Below are 27,560 nucleotides of genomic sequence, written 5' to 3'. Positions count from 1 at the left end.
ACACAATCGATGACGTTGCACGCAACCATTCGTTGACTAAGAGAACGTAACGTATGGCTGCACAATAGAAGTTGATCCCTGCGCTGGTTTTCAGTTTATAATATGCCTCCTCCCCTCTGCCCTGCCTCATTCCCCTTCAGATCTGAGACCACTGGATAAATGTAAGCAAAAAGTGAACATTATTTCTGCCATTTGTTTTCAAAAGACGCCCCAGATGTGCGAGGGGGACTGAACAAATGACAGGGGAGGGTGCGACTCGACACAAAATGAAACACAGCCTTGGTTGCTACAGGTGAAATTTTGTTTACATCCGGGTTGTTTCGGACGAAAACAACACAACACGCATAGAAGCAGCTAACCCTGTGTAGTGTAGTTGCTAAGCCGATTTGACACTACGATGGCAGGGGAGACAGAAGACGAGATACCTGGTAAGATAGCTCGCTATATAGCTAACGTTAACTAGTTAACATTATTCACCCATTTGAAAATGTTTCGGAATGAACATGAAATATTTCGCTTGCTAACGTTAGCTAGTGTGCTAGCTAACATAAACTATCACGCATGAGCAAAGTAGCCAGGCAAGATAACGCTAGTTAAAATTAGCTAACAAGCTGGTAACAAGGGACAACCTCCATGTGCGCCGTTGTTTACGTCTGTCACGGAGAATGTCACAGGAAAAAGGGAAAAGTTATCAGTATCTTTGATAATGTGGTTAACAGGTAGTAAGCTATCTAAATTAGCTTCTAGTGTGGTATTATTGTTTGGACTAGATGGGATACAGTTTATATCAGAGTGGACTTTGAGTAGCAGGTTATGAGAATTGGGTTAAAGGGCCAGTGCAACCAACAACGTGATTTCCCAGTGTTTTATTTATATATATATATTTCCATACTATGAGGTTGCAATAATAATGTGAAATTGTGGAAATTATGACAATGTCCTTTTAGCTGTTTGAAAAAACACACTTGTAATTTCAGCCTGCTTTGGTGGGATGGAGTTTGGGGGTAAATTAGTTAAAACACCAATAAGAAAGAGTTCCAAACCTCTGCCAATAACAGCTAGTTTTTTTTTCAGTTTTCCCCTCCCCATTCAGACCACACCGACAGTCCTAGTAAAATAGTTTGAGAAATTGCTAGTATTTGCTAACTATTTTTGTTTATTTTTGACTATTTTAATTGAAACAATCACATTAAGGTACTTCATTGTTACCCAGAAATGATTTGATATTGAGATAAAATTTTAAGAAATGGCTGTATTGGAACTTTTCGGGCTCCCGAGTGGTGCAGCGGCCTAATGCAATGCATCTTAGTGCAAGAGGCATCACTACAGTCACTGGTTCAAATCCAGGCTCTATCACACCTGGCCGTGATTGGGAGTCCCATAGGGCAGCGCACCTTTGGCCCAGCATCGTCCGGGTTTGGCCGGGGTAGGCGGTCATTGTAAATAAGAATTTGTAGTTAACTGACTTGCCTAGTTAAATTGAAAAAATAAAAGGTTGGGTTAGGGTTAGCTAAAAATGCATAATTTGACGTCAATTTGTATCCCATCTAGCCATGACTGTGTATTATTAGCCGGCTATCTAGCTGTTTGAAATGTGATCGATGTTTGTGTTCTAACAGAAACGGGAGCAGTCTTCACCTTTGGAAAAAGCAAATTTGCAGATAACATCCCCAGTAAATTTTGGCTGAAAAATGATGTACCTCTGAAAATCACCTGTGGGGATGAGCACACAGCATTGATAACAGGTCAGTGACCGATTACGTTTTCAAATTGATGGTAGTGATCAGAGCCATATAAAAATGGGCCTGCAATTCTGAAGAACATGCAACATCTGAAGTAAGATAAAATAATTTGCTAACACACCTATCACACATTTCAAATACATTTTTATGCAAATGAAATGCTGCTCAACTGCAGCTTCTATTAGTATTAATGTCGCTGTTCCTGTAGCTTTCTCAAGTGGTTTTATTTATTTATTTTTACAGAGAATGGCAAGCTTTTCATGTTTGGCAGTAACAACTGGGGTCAGCTGGGTTTAGGATCAAAGACCATGGTGAACAAGCCCACTTGTGTGAAAGGTGGGTTTAAATTTGCTCTCCCTTTGTTTTGGGTCAAAAGCAGTACTCTCTTGTATTGCTGTCATACACAGCTGCTTATCTCCCCTTGAATGTACTAGACAAGAGGGAGTGGGGGATGACGACAGACAATATAGCTACTGAAATCAAATGTCCAATTATGTTTTTACCCCACAAAATTAGTTGGATTTTCTGTGGCTTAAACTAAGTAATGATGCTGTTATTTTGTAAATTGTGAATGGGTATACTAGTAGCAGGAGACAGAGAGATTTGTCACTGCTGTAATCCCAATCTGGAGGGGTCTGTAATCTGGAATAATCTAATCTCCCGAGCAGGAGGGCAGCAGAGGAGCAAAAGAGAGGGTTGGCCTGCTATTGTGGCTGATTGCAATCTGAAAATGGGTGTCTTTCTCATTCTTGTTTTTCTCTAAGCTTTGAAGTCTGAAAAGGTGCGGCTTGCAGCCTGTGGAAGAAATCACACTATCGTTTACACTTGTAAGTACACAGTTATGACCACAGATACAATATAAATGATGACATGTACCAAATTATGATCATATTACTAAGTGAAAGTTGACTCTGTGTCCTGCAAGGACTATGACTTTAAGTAGGCCTTTTACCGAGTTTCAGAAGAAAGTTATTTGTTTCTGGCCATTTTGAGCCTGTAATCGAACCTACATATGCTGCTGCTCCAGATACACAACTAGTCTAAAGGTTAGTTTTATTGCTTCTTTAATCAGAACAACAGTTTTCAGCTTCAACATAATTGCAAAGGGGTTTTCTAATGATCATTTAGCCTTTTAAAATGATAAACTTGGATTAGCAAACACAACGTGCCATTGGAACACAGGAGTGATGGTTGCTGATAATGGGCCTCTGTACGCCTATGTAGATATTCCATAAAAAATAATATATTTCCACTTACAATAGTCATTTACAACATTAACAATGTCTACACTGTATTTCTGATCAATTTGATGTTATTTTGATGGACAAAAAAATGTGCTTTTCTTTAAAAAACAAGGACATGGGGATCACGTGACCCTTGGACGAGATGGCCGCATGAACTAAGAGCTCCGCACAAGTAGTTTCCAATTCCTAATCTTACCTCCACTCCAAGTTCAAACTCATTTAGCTTTAGTAAGAAGAAGTCATGGCGGCTACAAAAGGCGACACTACAGGTGACATTTTTACCTGGACTCGAGTATTAGCGACGGAAAAAGCCTCCAAGAAGAAGCTAGCTTCAGAAAAAACTAGCGCCATTAGCCAGGAGCAAGAGAACCCGCTCCCCCACGAGGCACAACGAATGCCAACCTCGCACTCTGTCGAAGACATCCTTTCTGAGTTGAGATCCCAACGTACAGAACTAAACACTAAATTAGATGCCATTAACTCTCAGCTCAGTGCGATAGGGGGCAAGGTGACAATCCTGGAAAACGCTTTGCCTGACATCAACAACAAGATAACCATAAACGCGGGGCGCCTGGACGAGGCAGAGGGGCGAATCCTATCCATGGAAAACTTATTGACAGATGCCATGGAAACAATAGCATATGCTAAAAAGGAAATCGAGCATCTGGAAGAGAAAACAGAGGACCTGGAAAACAGGGGGCGAAGGAATAATTGTGTTCTATTCAATCTGGGCGAAAAAGAAGAGGGAAACATGCCACTAATCCGCTACCTGCAAGACAAACTTCCCGAGTGGCTCCACATGTCCGCCGACAGGCCCATAGAACTCGAGAGAGAGCTCACCGAGCACTGAGGCCCCCACCAGCAGCCAGACAACCACCGCGCCCAATCACCATACGTTTCCTGAGATTCACCGACAAGGAACGAGTCCTACAGGTGGCGAAAAACAACACCATCACAGTGGGAAACGCCAAACTCGCTTTACACCAGGACCTGTCAGCTGGAATACGCCGAAAGCGCAGAGAATTTGACGAAGTGAAGAAATACTCCATTGACCGAGGCATCTTCAGGGGATTCAAATACCCAAACAAGCTCAGGATTCTTCACCAAGGAGCCTTGCGACACTTCAAAACTCCCGAAGAGGCAAAACGTTTTTTGAAAGACAATCCTGGCCAATGAGAAACAGACCAATGACTAAATGCGATTAATGCCATTACTAAAGGAGGTAAGACGACATATAGCCGATATTCAGAGACCCAGCCCCTAAATGTCATTATAGCCGTCCAATTTATATTTATTTTCCTTTAACTGAGAGGGATGGGCTGTATAGCCTAACCTAGGCCTACTAATGTTTCAGCCTACTTTTATTTCCTTGTTTTTTTTGTTTTTTTTTTGCTATTATTACTTGGGGTTCCCTATGTCCCTTGGGGGAGGTATATGTAGGCTGGGCTATTGATTTTATTTTTCTCCCCCGGTTTTTTTTACTGTGGTCTGGACGAGGGCAACTGTGTTATTTTACTCAATGCGGGGTGGAGAGGATGAGGCATTTCTTTGGTGGGGAGAGGCAGACGTTGTGCATTGCTAACTGTTGGGACAGGTGGGACAGGTGTATTTCTCATCTTTCAAATCAAACAGTAGAGGCACAGCCATACTTATCCATAAGAATGTTCCATTCATAATTGACAAAAACATATCTGATCCGGAGGGGAGATTTATTTTGATAACTGGGTCACTATATGGTCAACCAATTACTATCTTAAACATATATGCCCCTAACACAGATACTCCTGCCTTCATGTCAAAAATTATAACCCTGTTCAATGAGCATTGTGTCTCCTTTGGCGTGGTGGCCGGAGATTTTAATTGTACCCTTAACCCAACCCTAGACAAATCATCTCAAGTCCCCACCACAAATCCTAGATCTGCAAAGATGTTGAACTCTCTTACTAAAGAGATGGAACTGATAGATATCTGGAGAGAGACTAATAGCTCATCTATGGACTATACATACTACTCTAATGTCCATAACACCTACCCCCGTATAGATTACATTTTTATCTCAAAGAGTTTCGTAAATTCAGCCACTTGTACAATCGGACCCATAGCACTTTCAGATCACGCCTTTGTCCACCTCCGCTTTGACCTCTGCAAAAACATCCCGAGGTCAAAGAGCTGGAAATTCAACACCTCCATGCTATCAAACGAAGCGTTCCATACATTGGTAACTACATGGATAGACAACTACACACAAGACAATAAAGATTCTCCTGTTTCTCCGGCGACAATGTGGGACGCTGCTAAAGCCACACTAAGAGGTCATCTAATTGCATATGCTTCCTCTAAGAAAAAAGCAATGGAAGCACACAGGCTAGACCTTGAGAGGGAGCTGGAATGCTGTGAAAAAATGCATAAACAATCCCTAGACAGCACCTCCTGGAGTCATCTTAAAGCAGCCAAAGCCAAACTTAATTTGGACTACACTTGGGAGATAAAAAAAATAAGTTTTCTTTACTAAACAGAAATACCATGAGTATAGCAATAGGCCCAGTAGATTGCTTGCTTACCAATTAAAAAGGAGCAGTCAGAGCGTACAATCATGGCTATCCGAACAGCAGAGGACGAGGTCACATATGACCCAAAAAAGATCAATTTAACTTTTCATGATTTTTACTGCAAACTATATACCTCTGAGAGAAAACACACGGAGGCAGAACTCCACTCTTTCCTAGAGGGAATCTCGCTACCTAAACTATCAGAGACCGACCAAGAAGATCTCAACTCCCCCTTCACTCCTGAGGAGATCCTGGAGGCAATTACCTCCATGCCACCTAATAAGTCCCCAGGCCCAGATGGATTCCCCAGAGAGTTCTACAAAGCTTTTTGGCCCCAGCTCAGCCCTATCTTCATGCCAATGCTGGAGGATTTTTGCAAAAACTGAGTTCTCCCAGACTCAATGCACACAGCTCGCATTACAGTGTTGCTAAAAAAGGACAAGGACCCCCTATCCTGCTCGTCCTTCCGGCCCATAAGCTTGTTGGATTTCGACTATAAAATAATTACCAAATTGCTCGCCACAAGGCTAAACACTCTTCTTCCCAAAATAATAAAAGCGGACCAAACTGGATTTATTAGAGACAGATATTCTTCTGATAACATTCGCCGTCTTTTTGATATTATTGATCAAGTAAACGCACAGAAGACCCCTGTCCTGCTGGCTTCACTGGATGCTGAGAAGGCGTTTGACAGGATGGAGTGGAGCTTTCTGTTTTCAGTCTTAGAAAAGTTCAATATGGGCCCAAATTTTATTAAATGGATCAAATCACTATACTCTCATCCAAATGCCATGGTGACTACTAATGGACTGAACTCTGACAGATTCCCTCTGGAACGGGGCACAAGACAAGGGTGCTCGCTGTCCCCGCTGCTCTACTTGTTGGGGGCGGAGCCTCTGGCAGAGCTGATAAGGAGCAATTCAAGTATTATGGGTGTTTCTGCAGGCGGCCTGCAGCACATGATTTCGCTTTACGCGGATGATGTCTTGCTCTACATATCCAACCCTGAGAAATCCCTCCCTCTCATTTTAGACACAATTGCTCAGTATGGCAAGTTTTCAGGTTATAAGATCAATTTTAACAAATCCACTGTCTGCCCTCTCAATATTACACTCACCAGCTCTATGAAGACACTTTGTCCTTTCCAATGGAAAACACAGTGGTTTCAATACCTCGGGATCTTCATAACACCAGATCTGAATAGCCTTTTTAAGGAAAATTATCTTCCACTCCTGGATCGAATCAAGAACGATCTCCAAACCTGGATCTCCCTCCCAATTAGCTTAGTAGGAAGAATTAATGTAATCCGTATGAACGTCCTCCCTAGACTGAACTACTTATTTCAGATGCTCCCATGCTATCTCCCAGTTTCCTTCTTCAAAACAACTAACCAAAGCATCACCAAATTTATATGGGGCAATAAAAACCTAGGATCAAGTTTTCCACTCTATCGAAACCTGAATCTAAGGGTGGTCTTGCCCTTCCCTCCCTTCAATTGTACTACTGGTCTGCCCAAATCCGCAACATGCTAACATGGATCACAAACAGACAAGAGTCAACGTGGATTCAGATAGAAGCCCAATCCTGTGGTTCATTGCCCTTAAGCTCAATTATATTCATTAATAACTTTAGTGAAGTGGGCAACATAGCCAAAACTTTTGTGATTTACAGCACCCTACTAGCGTGGAGGGACTGTAAGAAATACCTGGGCATTTCCTCCCAAATATGTTCTCACTCGCCTATAGTAGGCAACCCAGACTTGCCAAAAGCCCTGAGTGATGCCAACTTTAATCTTTGGCATCATACTCTAGGAATCAGGACCTTTTCAGACCTATTTCATCAGAAAACCACTACACTGAAATCCTTTCAAGAGCTCTGCAGTGAATTCGATGTGCCAAGATCCCATTTTTTTTTAAATATCTTCAAATTAGACATGTAATTTCCTCATTTACCTCCAAGAGGAGGTTTAGAACTCAGTTGAATGAAGTTGAAACCCTTCTTGTCACAGCACAATCCATTAAAGGCTAAATATCTTACATCTATAGACTCCTTTCTGAGATAGGAAGCTCCTCCTTTACTCCTTTGAAAATAATCTGGGAAAAGGACCTTGGTCTGACTATCAGTGATGAGGTATGGGCGGAGGTTTGCGACAGGGTATACTGCTCCTCTACCAGTGTAAAAATGAAAGAATCTAATTACAAATTTTTGTACAAATTTTATTATACTCCTTTGAGACTCCATAGAATGAAAACAGATATGTCTCCTAACTGTAAAAGATGTACCTCTGAAAGTGGAACCTATATGCATGTATTTTGGAGCTGTAGAGAGATTGCCAGATTCTGGCAATCTGTACATACTGCTGCACAGAAAATACTAGAGGTACAGTTTGATATGACCCCATGTATCTATCTTCTTAATGCCCAGCAGGACTTTGTTCTTGATCCTGACAGAGAAAATTTGCTTATGACTATTACATACTTTGCTAAGAAATGTATTCTTCTATTGTTGGCCTCTAATACCCCTCCTACATTTAAAATGTGGATTGACCAGATTGTTGACTTTCTTCCTCTTGAAAAGCTCACTTATGACCTCCACAAGAGACAGCCCAAGTTTGATAGACTCTGGTCTCCACTATTCAACTATATTTCAAACTGGACAGAGTGAACGGGGTGACTAGGGAAATGCGCAGATACATGTTGTGTAAGGTACTGTAAAACCTAAAAACGAATTATTGGCCCGTCGTCTCAGCGAATGCTTGAAATAGCTGATAAGAACCTTGATAGTGCTGCTGCGAGTGTTATGTTTTTTTGTGTGTTTTTATTTTAATTTAGTTTTTGTGTGCTTATGTGTGTGTGTGTGTATGTATGTATATATGTATATACAGTGCCTTGCGAAAGTATTCGGCCCCCTTAAACTTTGCGACCTTTTGCCACATTTCAGGCTTCAAACATAAAGATATAAAACTGTATTTTTTTGTGAAGAATCAACAACAAGTGGGACACAATCATGAAGTGGAACGACATTTATTGGATATTTCAAACTTTTTTAACAAATCAAAAACTGAAAAATTGGGTGTGCAAAATTATTCAGCCCCTTTACTTTCAGTGCAGCAAACTCTCTCCAGAAGTTCAGTGAGGATCTCTGAATGATCCAATGTTGACCTAAATGACTAATGATGATAAATACAATCCACCTGTGTGTAATCAAGTCTCCGTATAAATGCACCTGCACTGTGATAGTCTCAGAGGTCCGTTAAAAGCGCAGAGAGCATCATGAAGAACAAGGAACACACCAGGCAGGTCCGAGATACTGTTGTGAAGAAGTTTAAAGCCGGATTTGGATACAAAAATATTTCCCAAGCTTTAAACATCCCAAGGAGCACTGTGCAAGCGATAATATTGAAATGGAAGGAGTATCAGACCACTGCAAATCTACCAAGACCTGGCCGTCCCTCTAAACTTTCAGCTCATACAAGGAGAAGACTGATCAGAGATGCAGCCAAGAGGCCCATGATCACTCTGGATGAACTGCAGAGATCTACAGCTGAGGTGGGAGACTCTGTCCATAGGACAACAATCAGTCGTATATTGCACAAAACTGGCCTTTATGGAAGAGTGGCAAGAAGAAAGCCATTTCTTAAAGATATCCATAAAAAGTGTTGTTTAAAGTTTGCCACAAGCCACCTGGGAGACACACCAAACATGTGGAAGAAGGTGCTCTGGTCAGATGAAACCAAAATTGAACTTTTTGGCAACAATGCAAAACGTTATGTTTGGTGTAAAAGCAACACAGCCCATCACCCTGACCACACCATCCCCACTGTCAAACATGGTGGTGGCAGCATCATGGTTTGGGCCTGCTTTTCTTCAGCAGGGACAGGGAAGATGGTTAAAATTGATGGGAAGATGGATGGAGCCAAATACAGGACCATTCTGGAAGAAAACCTGATGGAGTCTGCAAAAGACCTAAGACTGGGACGGAGATTTGTCTTCCAACAAGACAATGATCCAAAACATAAAGCAAAATCTACAATGGAATGGTTCAAAAATAAACATATCCAGGTGTTAGAATGGCCAAGTCAAAGTCCAGACCTGAATCCAATCGAGAATCTGTGGAAAGAACTGAAAACTGCTGTTCACAAATGCTCTCCATCCAACCTCACTGAGCTCGAGCTGTTTTGCAAGGAGGAATGGGAAAAATTTCAGTCTCTCGATGTGCAAAACTGATAGAGACATACCCCAAGCGACTTACAGCTGTAATCGCAGCAAAATGTGGCGCTACAAAGTATTAACTTAAGGGGGCTGAATAATTTTGCACGCCCAATTTTTCAGTTTTTGATTTGTTAAAAAAGTTTGAAATATCCAATAAATGTCGTTCCACTTCATGATTGTGTCCCACTTGTTGTTGATTCTTCACAAAAAAATACAGTTTTATATCTTTATGTTTGAAGCCTGAAATGTGGCAAAAGGTCGCAAAGTTCAAGGGGGCCGAATACTTTCGCAAGGCACTGTATATATGCACCAAGGAAAATAAATAGATTAAGAAAAATAAATGCTTTTATTTGACTTTATCATTCATTTTAATTGTATTTTTATTTTTTCAAATGTAATATTATTTTTTGACTTTCTTTTTTTAAAGCCTGTCACATCTGTGAATGTGGAATGTGTTTTGTTGGTTGATTTGAAAAACAAGAACTTAATAAAACTTTAAATTGAAAAAAAAAACAAGGACATTTCTAAGTGACCCCAAACTTTTGAACGGTAGTGTACATACATACATACATACAGTTGGGCAAAACAGTATTTAGTCAGCCACCAATTGTGCAAGTTCTCCCACTTAAAAAGATGAGAGAGGCCTGTAATTTTCATCATAGGTACACTTCAACTATGACAGACAAAATGAGAAGAAAAAAAATCAGAAAATCACATTGTAGGATTTTTAATTAATTTATTTGCAAATTATGGTGGAAAATAAGTATTTGGTCAATAACAAAAGCTTATCTCAATACTTTGTTAAATACCCTTTGTTGGCAATGACAGAGGTCAAACGTTTTCTGTAAGTCTTCACAAGGTTTTCACACACTGTTGCTGGTATTTTGGCCCATTCCTCCATGCAGATCTCCTCTAGAGCAGTGATGTTTTGGGGCTGTTGCTGGGCAACACAGACTTTCAACTCCCTCCAAAGATTTTCTATGGGGTTTCAGATCTGGAGACTGGTTAGGCCACTCCAGGACCTTGAAATGCATCTTACAAAGCCACTCCTTCGTTGCCCGGGCGGTGTGTTTGGGATCATTGTCATGCTGAAAGACCCAGCCACATTTCATCTTCAATGCTGATGAAAGGAGGTTTTCACTCAAAATCTCACGATACATGGCCCCATTCATTCTTTCCTTTACACAGATCAGTCATCCTGGTCCCTTTGCAGAAAAACAGCCCCCACCCCCATGCTTCACAGTAGGTATGGTGTTCTTTGGATGCATTCTTTGTCCTCCAAACAGGACGAGTTGAGTTTTTACCAAAAAATTACATTTTGGTTTCATCTGACCATATGACATTCTCCCAATCTTCTTCTGGATCATCCAAATGCTCTCTAGCAAACATCAGACGGGCCTGGACATGTACTGGCTTAAGCATGGGGACACGTCTGGCACTGCAGGATTTGAGTCCCTGGCGGTGTAGTGTGTTACTGATGGTAGGCTTTGTTACTTTGGTCCCAGCTCTCTGCAGGTCATTCACTAGGTCCCCCCGTGTGGTTCTGGGATTTTTACTCACCGTTCTTGTGATCATTTTGACCCCACAGGGTGAGATCTTGCGTGGAGCCCCAGATCGAGGGAGATTATCAGTGGTCTTGTATGTCTTCCATTTCCTAATAATTGCTCCCACAGTTGATTTCTTCAAACCAAGCTGCTTACCTATTGCAGATTCAGTCTTCCCAGCCTGGTGCAGGTCTACAATTTTGTTTCTGGTGTCCTTTGACAGCTCTTTGGTCTTGGCCATAGTGGAGTTTGGAGTGTGACTGTTTGAGGTTGTGGACAGGAGTCTTTTATACTGATAACAAGTTCAAACAGGTGCCATTAATACAGGTAATGAGTGGAGGACAGAGGAGCCTCTTAAAGAAGAAGTTACAGGTCTGTGAGAGCCAGAAATCTTGCTTGTTTGTAGGTGACCAAATACTTATTTTCCACCATAATTTGCAAATAAATTCATAAAAAATCCTACAATGTGATTTTCTGGATTTTTTCCCCTCATTTTGTCTGTCATAGTTGAAGTGTACCTATGATGAAAATTACAGGCCTCATCTTTTTAAGTGGGAGAACTTGCACAATTGGTGGCTGACTAAATACTTTTTTCCCCCACTGTACATACATGCATACAGTACCAGTCAAAGATTTGGATACACCGACTCATTGCGACTGCACTTGAAGTAACTTCCAAAGTTCTTGAAATTTTCCGTATTGACTGACTCACGTCTTAAAGTAATGATGGACTATCATTTCTCTTTGCTTATTTGAGCTGGTCTTGCCTTAATAATATGGACTTTGTCTTTTACAAAATAGGGCCATCTTCTGTATACCACCCCATACCGTGTCACAAAACAACTGATTGACTCAAATGCATTAAGAAGGACATACATTCCACAAATGTACTTTTAACAAGGCACACCTGTTAATTGAAATGCATTCCAGGTGACTACCTCATGAAGCTGGTTGAGAAAATGCCAAGAGTGTGCAAAGCTGTCATCAAGGCAAAGGGTGGCTACTTTGAAGAATCTAAAATAGAACATATCTTTTGATTATCTTTAACACTTTTTTGGTTACTACATTATTCCATATGTGTTATTTCATAGTTTTGATGTCTTCACTATTATTTTGCAATGTAGAAAATAGTAAAAAATAAAGTAAAACCCTTGAATGCATAGGTGTTCTAAAACTTATGACCGTGTGTGTGTGTGTATGTATGTATATATATATATTTATATATATATATATATATATATATATATATATATGTGTGTGTGTGTGTGTGTGTGTGTGTGTGTATATATATTATACACACATACATAAACACACACGATCATAAGTTTTAGAACACCTATGCATTCAAGGGTTTTGCTTTATTTTTTACTATTTTCTACATTGCAAAATAATAGTGAAGACATCCAAACTATGAAATAACACGTGAAGTTTTGCCTTTAATGTTTTATATTATAATCCTTGTGGTAGTAGAACTGAGACTGATTCATGTATGTGTCCTGTCCACAGCTCGGGGAAACGTGTACTCTACCGGTGGAAACAACGAAGGTCAGCTAGGTCTGGGAGACTGTGAGGAGAGGACAGCCTTCCAATTGGTGGACTTCTTCAGTTCACATGGACCAATCAAAATGCTTGCTGCCGGCTCCAACACCTCTGCTGCCCTCACAGGTAAGACTCTCCCGTTATAAGTGACAACCTCTGAGTTACAACTATGAGTGTCTTCTGGTTCATATTGATGACAAACATTTTTACTTCATAGACCAGAGTTGCACTAATTTACTATCAACTGTCTATATTTCTGTTGCTCCTCCTCACCTAGTTTTTGCTGTAAATAATCACGGTGATGATGTCCTTGTTCTAGAGAGTGGGACGCTGTTCATGTGGGGTGACAACACTGAGGGGCAGATCGGCCTGGGGAAGGAGAGCAGTGCCCTGACCCCCCAGGAGGTCACTGTGGGTCGGCCAGTGGCCTGGGTGTCCTGTGGGTACTACCACTCTGCCTTCGTTACTGGTGAGGGGACAATGGCATAGCCTACTTCAGCACTGTCAGTGTGGCAGGTCACATGATTCCACAACTTTGTAGGAATAGGGAGTTACCCCATTGTGTATGAACATGTCATTTTTCTTGGGTTGGTAGAATAATGTCTAGATATAGATATAAAAATAGGTAAATATGTTAATGCAACTAATCAACAGGGAATCTCTTTTGTCACAGTTGAAGGGGGCCTGTACACATTTGGGGAGTGCGACAGCGGCAAACTGGGCCTGGCCACGGGTCAGCTCGATGGACACCGCCTGCCCCAGCTGGTGAAGGGCATCACAGACCAGGTGACCCAGGTGGCATGTGGAGGCGGGCACACCGTGGCTGTGACAGGTAGGCAGCTTGGTGTCAACCAATGGACAGTTGACTCTCACAAGGCTGTGGCTTTCAGTATGTCCCATGAACAGGTTTTGGTCCCACTTTGAAAGTGTCCTTAAAATGCTCGTATTTATCCAAATAGTGAAGGTAGGTCGTGTAAAGTCTAAATGCACATTGTTATAAGATATTGTTGTACCTGTTTGTGGTTGTGTACTACTTTTATGTTTTATATGCGTAATGAAACTGTCTGGGGGTTTTCTCTATGGCACAAAGCATCAGGAGATAGTGGGTTAACCATGTAGCGCTGTGTTTGATTTGACTCTAGAGGAGGACATGTACACCTTTGGCCTGGGTCAGTTTGGTCAGCTGGGCCAGGGGACCTTCATCTTTGAGGCGAGGCTGCCCAGAGCGGTGGATCACTTCAGGAAGGGCCGAGTACGACAGGTGATGTGTGGGGAGAACCACACTGCTGTCATCACAGGTAAACAGGCTTAGCAGACACAATTTTCACCCCAAAACAGTTATAATTCAGAAAATGTTACAAAGACATTGTAAATGTGCAAACTTTTATACAACAGTGGTACTAGCATTTTATGGATAAACTCCATTGCCATTTGCCATGATAACATTGCTCGCGTCTATTAAGTTGACTGACATGTAGTTGTCATGGTTTCAGACAATGGTCTTCTCTATACCTTTGGGGACGGGAGACATGGGAAGCTGGGTCTGGGCGAGGAGAACTTCACCAATCAATTCAAGCCCACTCTCTGTCCACGCTTCCTCAAGTACAACGTCCAAGCGGTATGTACAGTTGAAGTCGGAAGTTTACATACACCTTAGCCAAATACATTTAAACTCAGTTTTTCACAATTGCTGACATTTAATCCTAGTAAAAAATTCCCTGTCTTAGGTCAGTTAGGATCACCACTTTTATTTTAAGAATGTGAAATGTCAGAATTAATAGTAGAGAGTGATTTATTTCAGCTTTTATTTCTTTCATCACATTTCCAGTGGCTCAGGTTTTACATGCACTCAATTAGTATTTGGTAGCATTGCCTTTAAATTGTTTAACGTGGGCCAAACGTTTCGGGTAGCCTTCCACAAGTTTCCCACAATAAGTTGGGTGAATTTTGGCCCATTCCTCCTGACAGAGCTGGTGGAACTGAGTCAGTTTTGTAGGCCTCCTTGATTGCGCATGCTTTTTCAGTTCTGCCCACAAATGTTCTATAGGATTGAGGTTAAGGCTTTGTGATGGCTACTCCAATACCTTGACGTTGTTGTCCTTAAGCCATTTTGCCACAACTTTGGAAGTATGCTTGGGTCATTGTCCGTTTGGAAGACTCATTTGCGACTAAGCTTTAACTTCCTGACTGATGTCTTGAGATGTTGCTTCAATATATCCACGTAATTCTAAATTCCTCATGACGCCATCTATTTTGTGAAGTTCACCAGTCCCTTCTGCAGCAAAGCACCCCCACAACATGATGCTGCCACCCCCGTGCTTCACGGCTGGGATGGTATTCTTTGGCTTGCAAGCCTCCCCCTTTTTCCTCCAAACATAACGATGGTCATTATGGCCAAACAGTTCTATTTTTGTTTCATCAGACCAGAGGACATGTCTCCAAAAAGTATGATCTTTGTCCCCATGTGCAGTTGCAAACCGTAGTTTGTCTTTTTTTGTTGTTTTTGGAGCAGTGGTTTCTTCCTTGCTGAGTGGCCTTTCAGGTTATGTCGATATAAGACTCGTTTTACTGTGGCTATAGATACTTTTGTACCTGTTTCCTCCAACATCTTCACAAGGTCTTTTGCTGTTGTTCTGGGATTGATTTGCACTTGTCACACCAAAGTACGTTCATCTCTAGGAGACAGAATGCATGACGGCTGCGTGGTCCCAAGGTGTTGGTACTTGCATATTATTGTTTGTACAGATGAACGTGATACCTTCAGGCATTTGGAAATTGCTCCCAAGGATGAACCAGACTTGTGGAGGTCTTCAATTTTTTTTCAGAGGTCTTGGCTGATTTCTTTTGATTTTCTCATCATGTAAAGCAAAGATGCACTGAGTTTGAAGGTAGGCCTTGAAATACATCCACAGGTACACCTCCAATTGACACAAATGATGTCAATCAGCCAATCAGAAGCTTCTAAAGCCATTACATAATTTTCTTGAATTTTCTAAGCTGTTTAAAGGCACAGTCAACTGAGTGTATGTAAACTTCTGACCCACTGGAATTGTGATACAGTGAAATAATGTCTGTAAACAATTGTTGGAAAAATGACCCTTGTCATGCACAAAGTAGATGTCCTTACCAACTTGCCAAAACGATAGTTTGTAAACAAGAAATTTGTGGAGTGGTTGAAATACAAGTTTTAATGCCTCCAACCTAAGTGTGTTAACTTCCGAATTCAACTGTACCTCATGTTTTCAACTGAAGGCTGAATTGTAATTTGAGAATTTCACTTTGACATCATAGCATGGCTGATGCCAAATTGAAAGTTTTGCACATTTATCTCAAGTTGAGATTTTTCCCTGAAAGCGTAAAAAAGTGATGATAGTTGGACATCCAGTCTTATCTTATAATTGTGTCTAGTGTAAGATTCAGGTCAATTACATGTTGTCTTTGTTCCAGGTGACATGCGGAGGTTGCCACATGCTGGTTCTAGCCAAGCCCAGAGACAAGAGCTGTCAGGAGGTGACTCTGGAGGAGAATGATGTCACAGAGGACTACCTGGAGAAGTCCTACACAGAGCTCTTAGGGGACACCCTCACCTCCACCCCTGTTACCCTGAACAGTAGCCTCTCTGCCCGGGTCAGGAGGAGAGAGAGGGTGGGTACTGGGTACTGGCCTGGGGGTCCACACATGTAAAAGTGGGAGTGTTGGGAGTCTCATCATCCAGTCCCTGAACCGCCACATGTCCCTGGGATGATGCGGTCTAGTTCCTCAGATAGTTGTCTGAAACTATTGAGTCAGTGTTTGTTTTAATGTTAGCGGCCTGGTTCTCTAAGGAGATCCCTAACTAGACGTCCTTCACCTTTTAGCACTGTCAACAAGGATCCTAATTATGGGCCTAACAGGTAGTGGAGATGAATAACAACATGGAGCCTAATCATGGGCCTAACAAGTAGTGGATATAAGTAACAACATGGAGCCTAATCATGGGCCTAACAAGTAGTGGAGATGAATAACAACATGGAGCCTAATCATGGGCCTAACAAGTAGTGGATATAAGTAACAAACTGGAGCCTAATCATGGGCCTAACAAGTAGTGGAGATGAATAACAACATGGAGCCTAATCATGGGCCTAACAAGTAGTGGATATAAGTAACAAACTGGAGCCTAATCATGGGCCTAACAAGTAGTGGATATAAGTAACAACATGGAGCCTAATCATGGGCCTAACAAGTAGTGGATATAAGTAACAACCTGGAGCCTAATCATGGGCCTAACAAGTAGTGGATATAAGTAACAACCTGGAGCCTAATCATGGGCCTAACAAGTAGTGGATATAAGTAAGCTAGCTAAGCTAACACAGCTAACTAACCCTGTGTTCTCTGTTTCAGGAGCGTTCCCCGGAGCAGTTTGGGCTCATGTTCCGGACCCTGCCCCCCCTGACGTTCGGACACCTCAATACCTCCGCACCCCTGCCCGTGTCCAGCCAGACCATCCCCTCCAGTCTGCCCCCCAAGGAGCTAACCAACAGAAAGGTGCACAACGGCATTCACCAACACAGGAGCACTGGGTCTAACAAGAAGGGTATCTACACTGAACTACATTGCATTACATTACATTGCAGGCATATCTGTTTCGATTGTTGAACTATTTAGAAAACACGCATATTCCTTGGTGAAGCATTGCATTTTCAACAGCTAGCATGGTCCTTTTTCATTATCACATCACAATGCAACTGTTCACATTTCTCCTAACTTCTCTTGAGCCTACATATTCCTTGGTGAAGCATTGCATTTTCAACATCTAGCATGGTCCTTTTTCATTATCACATCACAATGCAACTGTTCACATTTCTCCTAACTTCTCTTGAGCCTACATATTCCTTGGTGAAGCATTGCATTTTCAACAGCTAGCATGGTCCTTTTTCATTATCACATCACAATGCAACTGTTCACATTTCTCCTAACTTCTCTTGAGCCTACATATTCCTTGGTGAAGCATTGCATTTTCAACAGCTAGCATGGTCCTTTTTCATTATCACATCACAATGCAACTGTTCACATTTCTCCTAACTTCTCTTGAGCCTACATATTCCTTGGTGAAGCATTGCATTTTCAACAGCTAGCATGGTCCTTTTTCATTATCACATCACAATGCAACTGTTCACATTTCTCCTAACTTCTATTGAGCCTACATATTCCTTGGTGAAGCATTGCATTTTCAACAGCTAGCATGGTCCTTTTTCATTATCACATCACAATGCAACTGTTCACTTCTCCTAACTTCTATTGAGCCTACATATTCCTTGGTGAAGCATTGCATTTTCAACAGCTAGCATGGTCCTTTTTCATTATCACCTCACAATGCAACTGTTCACATTTCTCCTAACTTCTCTTGAGCCTACATATTCCTTGGTGAAGCATTGCATTTTCAACAGCTAGCATGGTCCTTTTTCATTATCACATCACAATGCAACTGTTCACATTTCTCCTAACTTCTATTGAGCCTACATATTCCTTGGTGAAGCATTGCATTTTCAACAGCTAGCATGGTCCTTTTTCATTATCACATCACAATGCAACTGTTCACATTTCTCCTAACTTCTATTGAGCCTACATATTCCTTGGTGAAGCATTGCATTTTCAACAGCTAGCATGGTCCTTTTTCATTATCACATCACAATGCAACTGTTCACATTTCTCCTAACTTCTATTGAGCCTACATATTCCTTGGTGAAGCATTGCATTTTCAACAGCTAGCATGGTCCTTTTTCATTATCACATCACAATGCAACTGTTCACATTTCTCCTAACTTCTATTGAGCCTACATATTCCTTGGTGAAGCATTGCATTTTCAACAGCTAGCATGGTCCTTTTTCATTATCACATCACAATGCAACTGTTCACATTTCTCCTAACTTCTATTGAGCCTACATATTCCTTGGTGAAGCATTGCATTTTCAACAGCTAGCATGGTCCTTTTTCATTATCACATCACAATGCAACTGTTCACATTTCTCCTAACTTCTATTGAGCCTACATATTCCTTGGTGAAGCATTGCATTTTCAACAGCTAGCATGGTCCTTTTTCATTATCACATCACAATGCAACTGTTCACATTTCTCCTAACTTCTATTGAGCCTACATATTCCTTGGTGAAGCATTGCATTTTCAACAGCTAGCATGGTCCTTTTTCATTATCACATCACAATGCAACTGTTCACATTTCTCCTAACTTCTCTTGAGCCTACATATTCCTTGTGAAGCATTGCATTTTCAACAGCTAGCATGGTCCTTTTTCATTATCACATCACAATGCAACTGTTCACATTTCTCCTAACTTCTATTGAGCCTACATATTCCTTGGTGAAGCATTGCATTTTCAACAGCTAGCATGGTCCTTTTTCATTATCACATCACAATGCAACTGTTCACATTTCTCCTAACTTCTATTGAGCCTACATATTCCTTGGTGAAGCATTGCATTTTCAACAGCTAGCATGGTCCTTTTTCATTATCACCTCACAATGCAACTGTTCACATTTCTCCTAACTTCTCTTGAGCCTACATATTCCTTGGTGAAGCATTGCATTTTCAACAGCTAGCATGGTCCTTTTTCATTATCACATCACAATGCAACTGTTCACATTTCTCCTAACTTCTATTGAGCCTACATATTCCTTGGTGAAGCATTGCATTTTCAACAGCTAGCATGGTCCTTTTTCATTATCACATCACAATGCAACTGTTCACATTTCTCCTAACTTCTATTGAGCCTACATATTCCTTGGTGAAGCATTGCATTTTCAACAGCTAGCATGGTCCTTTTTCATTATCACATCACAATGCAACTGTTCACATTTCTCCTAACTTCTATTGAGCCTACATATTCCTTGGTGAAGCATTGCATTTTCAACAGCTAGCATGGTCCTTTTTCATTATCACATCACAATGCAACTGTTCACATTTCTCCTAACTTCTATTGAGCCTACATATTCCTTGGTGAAGCATTGCATTTTCAACAGCTAGCATGGTCCTTTTTCATTATCACATCACAATGCAACTGTTCACATTTCTCCTAACTTCTATTGAGCCTACATATTCCTTGGTGAAGCATTGCATTTTCAACAGCTAGCATGGTCCTTTTTCATTATCACATCACAATGCAACTGTTCACATTTCTCCTAACTTCTATTGAGCCTACATATTCCTTGGTGAAGCATTGCATTTTCAACAGCTAGCATGGTCCTTTTTCATTATCACCTCACAATGCAACTGTTCACATTTCTCCTAACTTCTCTTGAGCCTACATATTCCTTGGTGAAGCATTGCATTTTCAACAGCTAGCATGGTCCTTTTTTCATTATCACCTCACAATGCAACTGTTCACATTTCTCCTAACTTCTCTTGAGCCTACATATCATTTCTCCTAACTTCTCTTGAGCCTACATATTCCTTTTTAACAAGTGAAAAGATTCTTGTGATATTTTGTTGGTGGCAGAAAAGAGGTCAGCTGAGAAGGGAAGGGATGAGGGAGACAGCAGCACTGTGGAGAACATGATGGACAACGAGAGTGTTAAAGATCTGGGAGACACCACGGACTTCCTCAACATGGTGAGTCACCAACTCTGACCCAATTCTGTCCTGTACATTCTGTGGCGCTTTCATACAGAAGTTATCACAAAGGTTCTGTACAAAAGTCTCTTCTTTGTGGCAGACTCATGTGATGAAAATGGACCCCAGTGACAAGACATTGACGTTGTCCCCTGTACAGAAGGTAAGATGCACACACAGCATAACTGTCAACTAAGGAGTTTTCTTATTATGATCAAGCGGCCTCTGCGCACCGACCAGCAAGCTCCTTGCAAAATTACTCAGCACTATCAATATGTCTTCCTGAACAAGGGACGGTCTGACTGAGGAACTCAGGGCATACACTTTCATTTATGTCACGCTAGCCATTCTGCTTCCCTGTACCATTTACAGTGACTATCTACCATCTGCCTGTGTTTTTCTTTCAGCGTTGAGCTCTATTGAGTTCTTCACTCTGTTTTCTCTGCATGTTTACTATTTTCCTCTAACTCTTTCATATTTTCTTCATCCTCTGCTTCCTGGCGCTGGTGATAGAGGAAGGGTAAGCTTGTGAAAGGGCATGGTAAGGCTGGGGAACAGCCAGAACTTTGTACCCCTAGGAGGGTGGATCCCACCCCGTGGGGGGCACTGCCCACAGAGCTGCTGAGGAGCTCCAGTGACAGGTCTCTGGTGGTAGAGAAGAGACCGCGCCACAGGGCTGCCCAGGGCAAAGGCAGTGGCAAGGAGAACCTCGTTGTGGCTCTGGAGGCGATAAAGCCTGCTGAGCCGAAGGCTGGCCCTGCCAAGCCCTCCAGCATAGGGGACATTAGCACGGCCAAGTCCAAACCCTGTCCGTCCGCACAGAAAAAACAACTGTTAGCAGTTGAGAGAAAAGTGAGGGAGAGATTTGTCGTGGATTCTAAGGCAATCCAAATAAAGGGCGCAGCCAAAGGTCAAAGTGCAGAGGTCAAAAAGACTCTCTTAGAGGTCAACTCTATATCTACAAAGGTGAAAAGTCAACATGTAGCTGTTAGGAGGACACCAGATAGAAAGAGTGGCAGACAGTCACAAGGCCTTAAGCTAACTGATGCACTGCCTGTGGACAAGACAACTGAACCAGACCTGGTGTCTGAAGTGCCACAAAAAACGACGAATGAAAACACAGAAAGAGAAAAGAACAAACCAAAGACTGAACCACCTGAACAGACACCGCTGCGCAGCTTACTGACCGGAGTGTCCTCTCTGGGGTCAGGTGTGGGGCTAGTGACAGCCAGACAGTTTGGTTCTCCCTCAGACAGTGAGTCAGTCCGGAGTCAGAGCAGGGCCCAGAGGTTCAGCAGACAAAGTGCTGAGGACGCCCAGTCTTCCTGGAGCCAGTCATCTGCATCCATGGCCTCCGAACCAGGAGGCAAGAGAACAGCAGTCCGCATCAACATCATCCCCGCCCAGGGGGTGGAGGAGGAGCAATGCAGGTCCTACTCTGGTCCCCCAGACAACAGAGAACAGGAGGAGAGGAGAGGGGAGGAGAGTGGAGACGAGACGGGGAGCAGCGACAATCAGACACCGGCCAAGCAGGAGAGTGAGAGTGAAGAGGAAGAGAGTGAGGGAGGGGTTGGAATGAGGAGGGCAGAAAGTGGGGGTGGAAAAGAAGTGGCCAAGAGCCGTTATGAGGTGACAGATGAGGAAAACGGTGAGAATGATGACACAGTGAAGGTAGAGGGGGAGGATGGAGGGATCTCTGAATTAGAGGAGGAGAGCGAGGGAGGAGATGAGCCATGTAAGACTGAAACAGATCAGGGAGATGAAAGTGAGTTAGAGGATGCAGAGAAAGAGGAGAGTGGACTGGAGGGAGAGGAGGAGGGTGACAGGACAAGTAGCCCAGTGGGAGGAGAGGGAGAGAGTGTGGAAGAGGAGGAGGAGGAAGAAGGGGGGGGAGAGAGCAAGGAGGAGGAAGAGAGTGGGGAAGTATCGCATAGTGACACTGAGAGCAAGAGTAAGGAATCCAATTATGAAGAGGAGGATGAAGAAGATGGAGAGAAAGAGGAAGAAGGTGAGGATGAGAGTGTAGGATCTGTAGAGGAGGAAGATGAGAATGAGGCAGGCAGTGGAACAGAGGCAGAGGAGGAAGGAGAGGAAGAGAGCAGTACTGCAGAGGAGAGGGAAGAAGAAGAAAAACCTGGAGAGGAGGAGGAGAGTGAAGATGAGGAAGAAGTTGGAGAGGAGGAGGAGGAGAGTGAAGATGATGAGGAAGAAGAAGAACCTGGAGAGGAGGAGGAGAGTGAAGATGAGGAAGAAGCTGGAGAGGAGAAGGAGGAGAGTGAAGATGATGAGGAAGAAGAAGAACCTGGAGAGGAGGAGGAGAGTGTAGATGAGGAAGAAGCTGGAGAGGAGGAGGAGGAGAGTGAAGATGATGAGGAAGAAGAAGAAAAACCTGGAGAGGAGGAGAGTGAAGATGAGGAAGAAGCTGGAGAGGAGGAGGAGGAGAGTGAAGATGATGAGGAAGAAGAAGAACCTGGAGAGGAGGAGGAGAGTGAAGGTGAGGAAGAAGAAGGAAAAGAGGAGGAGAAAGAAGAAAATGAAGCCAGAGAGGAGGAGGAGGAGAGTAAACAGGAGGAGGAGGAAGAAGAGGTGGTTGACAAAGGAAAAGCTAATGAAGGCCAGGAGAGTCATCAGAATGCTGAGGCCAGAGGTAACAGGTCCAAACAGAGGTCAGGGAAAGGGGAAGAGTTCTGGGACAATGTTTTACCTCAGTACCTCAATCTCAAATGATAGCCCTATCTGTTCTGTTCCAAACCAGTGCTGTCTGTCAACTTCTCTCAGGAACACTCTTAATTGAGCATTTTAATGCCTTAACCCATACCTTTTTGTATAACTAGATTTTTCTCCTACTGTTTTTATTCACGACTTCCATTTTGTTTTACTGTATATCAACTGCCATTACAGTCTCACTGTTTTTATTCACAACTTCCATTTTGTTTTACTGTATATCAACTGCCTTTACAGTCTCACCGTTTTTATTCACAACTTCCATTTTGTTTTACTGTATATCAACTGCCTTTACAGTCTCACCGTTTTTATTCACAACTTCCATTTTGTTTTACTGTATATCAACTGCCTTTACAGTCTCACTGTTTTTATTCCATTTTGTTTTACTGACTTCCATTTTGTTTTTTGTTTTACTTTATCAACTGAATGTCCACAGCCTTGTCTTTCAATCTCCTTGTATAGTCCTTTACCATTTTACATTGCAGTTAAGATTTGATGCCAAAATGCTTTTTAAAAATACCCTTTTCAACTTTGTTCTTCTGTAAAGACAATTTACTAATAGTAGCTACTATTTTCCAGGCATGCCCTCCAACGATTTTGTTATTTTTCTTTATCATGATTTGTTTGATATAATGAATATTACAGTATAGTTTTATTTATGTTTAAATAAATATTTGTTGTTCTAAAACTATCAAAATCAGTGTCAAGAACTAGTCCCACCACGTATGATATCATTTGTGTTGAACACATTCTCTACACATGAATGCATAGTGCTGTTTGCATTAAACTGTTCCTGTGGCAGGTGGGATCCCTTTTCTTCCTTTATCCCTGTCTGTAATCCCTTAGCTCCTTGTTGTGACTCCACTTTCCATATCCAATGTGAAGCTCCCATCTCTAGTCTTCCTCACGTCTCTTTAGTGCTGACTCTCCCTCCCTGTGTGTGTGTGTGTGTGTGTGTGTGTGTTTGTGTGTGTGTGTGTGTGTGTGTGTGTGTGTGTGTGTGTGCGCCAGTGTGCAGTTTCTCCCCTGTGACTAAGTTGTATCTGTTACCTAACTTACTATCGCTTGTTTTAACCAGTCTGCCCCACTCACTCTCATCCCTTTTTGCAGGATGTAAGAGCTGAAGAGGGGGAAGGACATAAGGATGATGAAGAAGAGGAGGAGGAAGAAGAAGAAGAGGAGAAGGAAGAAGAGGAGGAGGAGAACAACAAAGCAGAGGAGAAAGAGAAATCTGAGGACATGGAGCGACAATCATTACAGGGTCAGAGCCAGTCCACAGCAGAACCCCTCCAGGTACGCTACCCTACCGATGACCCTAATCTACAGGTCTAGGACCTGTATGTTTGTTAACTTCTAAAACAGAATTCCCTCTTTCTAGGGACCAGAGGGTGTGAAAGAAGAAACTCTCCCAGACGGTGGGCAGAAAGGTGAGCATAGAAGAGATTTTCTGAAATGTCTGACAAACAGGTGAACTTTGTCTTGAACTATATATGTGGTTAATGCTTTACTGTTTCTGTGCTAAGGGTGGATGGATTATCATGAAGTGTCTGTTGTGTATAGTTGCAGAGGACTCAGGTCAGCCCAGTCCTTTGGCTCCGACAGAGGAGAGCTCTGCATCCAGCACTCAGCTGCAGAATCGAACAACAGAGGAGAAACCCAAGAACCAACCAAGGACCAACAGAAAGGTATAACAGAAAGTCATTGGAACAAAGAGGCATAAGCTAAACAACAGAAAACCACGTCATAAAGCTCTGTGATCGTCAGTGATTGAGTAGGTCAGATCTCACTGTGTTCTCTCCTCTCTACTGCCCTCAGCTGTTGCTGTTCAAACGCCTGTCCTCCTCCAAAGCCAAGCAGACAGAGGACAGTGCGGAAGCCCCAGCAGAGGGCACCGGCATGGGGGAGCTGCCTGCCAGTGCCAAGGGTCCCTCTGCAGGGCTGGAAAACAGAGATCCATCAGAGACCAGCGCTAGTGGTGCCCAGCCCCCTCTGAGAGCACCCTCGGACTCTGGTGGTAGAGGTGCCCGCTCTACCACCTGCACCCTACTGTGACGCCACTCATTGGGTGTTGGAGAACTGGACTGGCAGCGCCAACAACCAATAAACCCTTGAAGAGGATGCACATTGACTGTACACAACAAACAACCACTCCACTTTGAACACTAGCGAACTTCTCACAAAGTGACCTATTTATTGACATTCAGTTCTCAAACTTTCCATATGCTAATTAACCACAGTGTGTTTTGATTGTGCTTTTATAACGTAGTTGTGTGTTATAAACTGTGAGGATATACTATTTATTGCTGGCTGAAATATCCCAAATGCACAATTGCACTTTAAATATGACCTTAATGTGTGTTTTTCAGGGAAATATGACATTTGTGTGTGTTCTGATATGTTATTTTCATCGTCTCATAAACCGTTTGAACTTGGTTCTGGTGTGACAATCATCTCATGATTTGGATACTAGTAAAACAACTCAAAATGACAAAATGACTTAGGAACTCTGCATACTTTGGAGAGGTGTGGACACTTGCAGACACCAGTTAGTCCTCTCATTCAAACCTTTGTCATTTTTGTGTCTTATGTTGCAACTACTCCACATTTTCCAGGAATATTCTTATCATGTTACTGAATGTATCCAGAATATTTTCAGAAGCAGCAAAAAGTACAGAAAATGTCAAATGCACATAAAATCAACAGTGTAATGTTTGGATTCAGTCTTGCAGGTGAACTGTTGTATTCTCACCTTTGGTTTAATAACACGTTCATAACCTCCCAACTGTTCCCTTAACATTGCTACAATGGTTTTGCATATGCTTTTCATATTTCTTCTGTTAGAAACATTTCAATTTAGCCCTATCCATATGGACCTATTCCCACGAATGTGAGAGGTTAAGCATTCACATTAACTCATGTATTTGAAACAGTTTCCTACAATCAGCTGCTGCAAAGAGCATTGACCGCATGGTGTGTGGCTTTGGGTAATGAGGGGAAGAAAGAGAGTGTGTAAAATTGCTGTTTATTTTTTATTCTTTTAACCTTTGGGAAAATGTAGATATTTGAAGCCTTAAAGGGGAATCACACAATACTTATTTTCTCCATCTTAAAGGGGCTGTTCACCCAGATTACAAATGTGTGACTGAGTTGATGTCGGCACACAACTGTACTCGGCACGCTACTGTATTTGTGACATGCTACCACTCCCATTGGTTTGCGCGCAACAATGTTAATACTAACTAGAGTAAGAAAACTATCCTGCATGGAGTGTATAAAACATTAGTAACACCTTCCTAATATTGAGTTGTACCCCCTTTTGCCCTCAGAACAGCCTCAAATCACCGAGACATGGACTCTACAAGGTGTCAAGCGTTTCACAGGGATGCTGGCCCATGTTGACTCCAATGCTTCCAATATTTGTGTCAAGTTGGCTGGATGTCCTTTGGGTGGTGGACCATTCTTGATAGACACAGGAAACTGTTGAATGTGACAAACCCACCAACATTGCAATTCTTGACACAAACCGATGCACCTAGTACCATATCCCATTCAAATGCACTTTTGTCTTGCCCATTCACCCTCTGAATGGCAAACATACACAATCCATGTCTCAATTGTCTCAAGGCTTAAAAATCATTCTTTAACTATCTCTTTCCCATCATTTACACTGATTGAAGTGGATTTAACAAGTGGCATCAATAAAGGATCATCGCTTTCCCCTGGTTAGATCATGTCATGGAAAGAGCAGGTGTTCCTAATGTTTTGTACACAGTGTATATTGTTCGTCACTGACTGACTTACCATAGAGCGACACATTTCTCTGGATACATTTATAATGTTTCATTCAATCAAAAGCCATACTGCCAATACCCTTCCTCAACCATGACCCACACCTGCTCAACTCCCAAGGAAATCACATCCTGTTCAGACAGAGGGCGAACCAGCCAAAGCAAGTGGACAGGGTGTTGTATGGGTCTGACAAAATGGTCTAGTAGTTCAGAAACACCTTTCTCCCTTCTCTCCAGATGGCCAGAGGAGACTGCCAGGGCAGGGCTGGCCTGCCTGCACAACCATGACCTCCAGCTCTGGATCAATTAGCCCAACATTAATGTTGTTAGTCTGCTACACATACAGAGATGCCATCTCTCATGAAAATCAGCTGAGAGGAATTCTCCGTACAAGTCTGTAAACATAGTTAAAGATGGAATCTGCATGAGGGGAAACAGCGCCACTGTTTGTCCCAGAGCCTTTGTTATTGTTTTGTGGATGAGAATGGAGGAGAGAAGCGTCTGACAGCATGGTAATAACAATGTGCACTACATATTCTGTTGTTCTATCGTGTGTGCGATGATGTCAGAGGTAAGTTAAAACAGTGTTCGTTGTTTGCAGTAACTTCTTAGTGG

At 42.3% G+C, this 27,560-nt stretch overlaps 1 protein-coding gene across 1 annotated transcript; it reads left to right on the top strand.

Moving 5' to 3' along the window:
• Positions 1-136: 136 nt before the first annotated feature.
• Positions 137-25,590, top strand: LOC112253643 (X-linked retinitis pigmentosa GTPase regulator-like). Its single transcript, XM_042319434.1, has 17 exons — positions 137-428; positions 1,620-1,745; positions 1,986-2,078; positions 2,507-2,569; positions 12,797-12,955; positions 13,149-13,298; positions 13,503-13,661; positions 13,972-14,127; positions 14,323-14,447; positions 16,277-16,474; positions 17,210-17,402; positions 20,321-20,433; positions 20,537-20,596; positions 24,268-24,450; positions 24,536-24,584; positions 24,718-24,842; positions 24,973-25,590. The coding sequence occupies exons 1-17, from the start codon at positions 398-400 to the stop codon at positions 25,207-25,209; spliced, it is 2,220 nt and encodes a 739-aa protein (XP_042175368.1). The 5' UTR covers positions 137-397; the 3' UTR covers positions 25,210-25,590.
• Positions 25,591-27,560: the final 1,970 nt, after the last annotated feature.

The sequence above is a fragment of the Oncorhynchus tshawytscha genome, unplaced genomic scaffold (assembly GCF_018296145.1).
Source record: "Oncorhynchus tshawytscha isolate Ot180627B unplaced genomic scaffold, Otsh_v2.0 Un_scaffold_4246_pilon_pilon, whole genome shotgun sequence".
NCBI classification, from domain to species: domain Eukaryota; kingdom Metazoa; phylum Chordata; class Actinopteri; order Salmoniformes; family Salmonidae; genus Oncorhynchus; species Oncorhynchus tshawytscha.
This window is presented reverse-complemented; position numbering and strand designations above follow the sequence as displayed.